The 4,727-nt window shown below is 46.3% G+C and overlaps 1 protein-coding gene across 1 annotated transcript in view; it reads right to left on the bottom strand.

Annotated features, from left to right (window-relative positions):
• Positions 1–23: 23 nt before the first annotated feature.
• Positions 24–4,727, bottom strand: part of NDFIP1 (Nedd4 family interacting protein 1) — a gene marked incomplete at its 5' end in the record, with an annotated part of 6,758 nt that continues 2,054 nt past the window's right edge. The window contains 4 exons of the mRNA XM_009083730.1: positions 24–450; positions 2,336–2,441; positions 2,952–3,018; positions 4,636–4,727. Coding sequence (XP_009081978.1) covers positions 2,338–2,441; positions 2,952–3,018; positions 4,636–4,727 — 263 coding nt within the window. The remainder of the gene's footprint in view (positions 451–2,335; positions 2,442–2,951; positions 3,019–4,635) is intronic.

Genomic DNA, 4,727 nt, shown 5'->3' with positions numbered 1-4,727 from the left:
TCACACATGTACAGGACGTGTCACACACGGGCTGCACAGGACAGCCAGAGCCTAGGCAGCTCCCAGGCTGGAGGAGCAAACAAAGCAAGCCTGGCCCCTGCTGGCCCCAGGGCCAGGGCTCATGCTACCCAAACCACGACAAACTATCGCTGTAAGGCTTTATTAGCACGGCACAGACTCCACTGCAATAGCTGTTCAAACATTAGCCACTAATGATTCAACAATTACAGAACTCTGCGTTAATTAGTCAAAGTTTACACCTAAAAACAAATAGAAAGAAATGCTTCTCCTATTGTCTTTTTTTTTTTTTCAACAGTACTTTTATTTATTTATTTTAAAGCAGGTGATTACTTTTTCTTCTGCTCCAGAGCCTTGATTCACTTCCTGCAGGTGTCCTGCTGCTTCTCGGGGGGAATTCACTAATGCAGGAAGACATTTGCCAGAAAACATCTGTCAGAGAAGGATATTGAACACCAAGCTGTGGTCAGAGGGTTATTTTGGACAGCAGGAGGATGTCGTTCACACAGAGCACAGGATGTCCAGGGGCTTATGAAGTACCTCAGCACTTCAGCAAAAGGCTCAGCAGCTTGGGCACATTTGACAGGATTCCACCAGGATCATGTCCATTACTGCATGTGCAGGTGGAATAGCAAACACCAATTTTTCACTGGATTCATTCAGGCTGTACTTTATGATTTGCACTAATTATTCCCCTCTTAATTCTCTGAGAATGATCCCTGCTCTGAACAGAAAATGATCATTCACTGTGCCCTGCAGAGGAAACCTCATCTTAACAACCATCCAAGTCTCTTGGAGTTTCCTCACTTGGAATTTAGGATTTAAGATTCATTTTCAGGGGAAGTGTCAAAGCTATAATATTTATGAATTATTCTGGACATCTAACAGAGAAAAGTGCTTTGGGAAAGCTCTAAAATGCCACATAAACCAGAATTTAAACACTCGACACCTCCATCCTCACAAGCAAGGAATGAAGTCTCTAAAACTGCAATTTCCAATTCCAAACACAGGAAAAGTCTGTGCAACAAGAAACCACACAGACCCTTTAATGAATGAAAAAAATCAGCCGCAGTTAAGAAGCAGAAGTTTAAAAAATGCTTCAGTGAGAACAAACTACAGGTGCTAAAGCTGATTTTAAAGCTGGTTTTAAAGGCTCACACTACTGCCCATACTCTGGGAGAGAGAAACCCTCGGGTGACTCAGCAGGAGCAGGAGAGGATATCACAGACCCTGGAGGAGGTCACAAACCAGAACTTTGTTAAGAGAACTGAAACACAGAAATCAATCGACTGAACTATTTTTACACACTATCACCAGAGGAAAGCACTACACAAAGGCTGTTCTGTGCTGCAGGTTCTCCTTACAGACCAGAAATGAGGCAGAATCTTAGGCAATTTGCAGTTTCTAATAAAAGCAAAGTGGAAAATCAAGGCTTAGTGTTAAACTCTGAACAATCTAATGACCCCCAATTTAAATCCGGGGTTGGGTTGGTTTCTCTGCCTGTCCCAGCTGCAATTGCTTCTGTCTGGGGGAAATGTAGTGTTATTATGGTGTTTCTAAAGGGAGCATCATGTTGCATTCCCCAGCTGGGAAGCAGCTTATTCCAGGACTTCCTTCCCCTCGGGGAGGGACAGTTAATGCCAGGCCATTATCTGCTGTGAGCAGGAAATTATGCTACAAGGGCTCAGCTCCTGAAGCCTCCCCCTTGAAAGGCCCATTAAGGCAGCAGGGCTGAGGCTCAGCACTGGAGCAGGAGACCTGCAGGCATCCAGGTCTGTGCCAGATGCTGGGGCAGGAGCGTGGGAGGGGGGCTGGAGAGCAGAGGTGTGCAGCAGTGTCATTTCTTCAGGAACCTGGCAGCAAATCCTCACAGCATGCACACTCAGGCAAACTGCTCTTCCTGGGCCCAAAGCCAAAGGCACTGGCACAAGCCTCTAAAGTATTTTGTGCTCTCTGTTCGTGTTTGGGACACACCACGTGCTTCAGGCACGTGATTGACTCTGGAAGACACTTCCCAAACACAGTGCAACACCAAGGGGCAGAGATTTTGTTCTTGCAACATCTAGTCATGGAACCAAGCGAACATACAATTCCTCCGAGCAAAAACTCAGGGCGAAATGTCAGTTATTCCTCTGCTCCACACAGGGTCAGCTTGGGCTGTGCAGACACAGGAGCTGTGCATGGGATACCCAGAAACAACTGTTCCTTGCTGCCTTGTGGTCTAAAAATACCCAAGCAAAGAGTCATGTAGCCTAAAAGAGTCACTAAGCAGAGATAAAGCCAAACCAGAAGAAATTCAGGAGAGCAGAAAGTTTACCTTCAGTAAATAAAGAGAACTCTGGTTCTGGGGAGGGTGGAAAATGTATCTGGCATCTTCCTAACCTTTGCGTAGTTAATAAATCCTCTGAGGAACAGCAGAAAACCTGGAGGGAAGAGACACATTTGTCCAGTTAGCACAAGTGTTGCTTCTCCAGTGAGGGAAGGAGCAGGTGAGTTCCCTGTTCCTAGCACAGAGATACCTCAGACACTAATACAATAACCATTTTTGGTAGCAATGACACCTAATCCTTCCATTTCAGGCAACTTCAAACCCAAATTTTCCTTAAGCAACCACAAAACTTTTGACTCCAGATGAGATCCAGTCACTCCCAAAGGAGAAACAGAAAAGCAAACCAGGAAGACAACACCCCACTCTTCCATTTAAGATGTAAGAACAGATCCGTCATCAGTTACTGTGAGACAAGAACTGCTCCCAACAGTTCTTGTGATCATCAGGATGTTGCCACCAAGACATGGCAACGTGTTTCCATGTACCCTTAAAGCCAGAAGGCATTCAGTAAGAGGAGCAGCACGAGGGTTAAATTTCAGCTGTGCCCACAAAAACCTTAACAGCACTCACAGAGTGTTTAAGCATCTTCCCTACCAACACTCACCTAGTACAAGTAAGACCCACCAAAGCCAATACTGTCCATCAAAGTATCCAGGAAAATAGGTGGAGAACTGTAAAACAAACAGAGAAGTACATAGTTTAGAGCACATGGAGGTGTCTGAACCCAAACCTATGCCCACCAGTTTCAGAAGTAACTAGACCAGAGCTGCACACAGGAGACCTCATGGAATGCTGCATTTCCACCAGCTGCAGAGGCTGCAGAGCAAGAGACCTCCACACACTCTTAGCTGTGGAGTTTCTACACATCAGAGCAACCCTAACGTGGGGAATGGGCCATAACCTCTGGTGATCAGTGAGGCACAAGGACTACAGGGCAATACTCCTATTTTCCCACATGTCCTTGGTAGTTATAACCCACAGCTGCAGCTTCTGAAAGGGCAGACCATGCTTGCAGCAGTGCACCACCCTCACTGCACTGTAAGGTCAGATGGTACAGAAAACACGAGCTGAAAAAGAAATCCCAGTTCTGTGGAATCCTCTGACAAGATTTCCAATTGGGAAAATTACTGCCTATTGAGTGAAAGGCAGAGACACTGCCTGAGCACTTTACCAAGTCACTGGTAAATACACTGTCATTTCTGTGGTTTAAAAACTCTAACAAAAGACAAACTTGTTATCAAGTTTTACATCAAATCCAGAGTTAATGTCACATCTCTTCATCCAGCAAATAGTCCTTAACACCACTGTTACAAGATGACTCTAAAAATTGTCTGCAAAAGAGTGGAGAGATGCTGTATGTACAAATTAGAACTCCTAGCCCCAAATGATGAGGTATGAAGGGACAACCCTGACACTTCTGCTCTCTACTTAGGCACAGCTTGAGCTTCTTCTCTTGAAGCTCACACTTTCAGATTGGGATGTCTGTGTGCCACCTTCTCAGAGGTTCCCAATAAAGCTTTCCTGATGAAAATGTCTTCCCATGCCTCAAAAGAACATCAAGCCCAAGAGAACAGGTTGCTCCAGTCTCCTCCTCCTGTGCCGCAGCAATGTCACACCAGAGGGCACCAGCGACCTTCTCCCACTGCCACACTGCAGGGCTCCTCTCCTCCTCCAGCCCAGAGCAAATAAGACCCTGTGTCCCCCTCCTCATCGGCGACCCCACACTGAGAGATGTTTTTCCCCAGGGGAGCACCTCCCTGTGCTGAAGGCAGGGCTGGCTGCACATGGGCAAACATTTCACATCATCCTGCTGCTCACACACACCAGGTCTTGGGCCAGCACAGTGGCTCTGCACACAGAGCCACGCTAAGAATACAGTGGCTCTGCACACAGAGCCACGCTGAGAATGGATCCCAGAATCCCAGACTAGTTTGGGTTGGAAGGACCTCAAAGCTCATCCAGTCCCACTCCTGCCCTGGGCAGGGACACCTCCCATCAGCCCAGGCTGCTCCAAGCCCCATCCAACCTGGCCTGGAACACTTGCAGAGTTGGAGCAGTCACAACACAGCCCTGACTGCAATCTTTATTTTCTTTTACTGCAATAACAATTCCAGCAACTTAGCAGGACAGAATCATGAAACAGCTCTGTTCTCAGTAAGTGGCTTGAAAATTATTTCATTATAAAAATACTCAAATTTATCACTGACTTCAGTACAAGGGAGATAAAAAACAGTTGGTGAAACAGAGTACCAGTGTCTGTGCACATCGTTTTGCACCACACAACTTACCCTGACAATAAGGATCCACTTAATAAGAGACAGCCCAAAGCCAGAAATGGCCCCGTATCGTCCTGCAGCTGAAGTAGTCAGACAGAAAGACA

The sequence above is a fragment of the Acanthisitta chloris genome, unplaced genomic scaffold (genome assembly GCF_000695815.1).
Source record: "Acanthisitta chloris isolate BGI_N310 unplaced genomic scaffold, ASM69581v1 scaffold35391, whole genome shotgun sequence".
In the NCBI taxonomy this organism is placed as follows: Eukaryota; Metazoa; Chordata; class Aves; order Passeriformes; family Acanthisittidae; genus Acanthisitta; species Acanthisitta chloris.
This window is presented reverse-complemented; position numbering and strand designations above follow the sequence as displayed.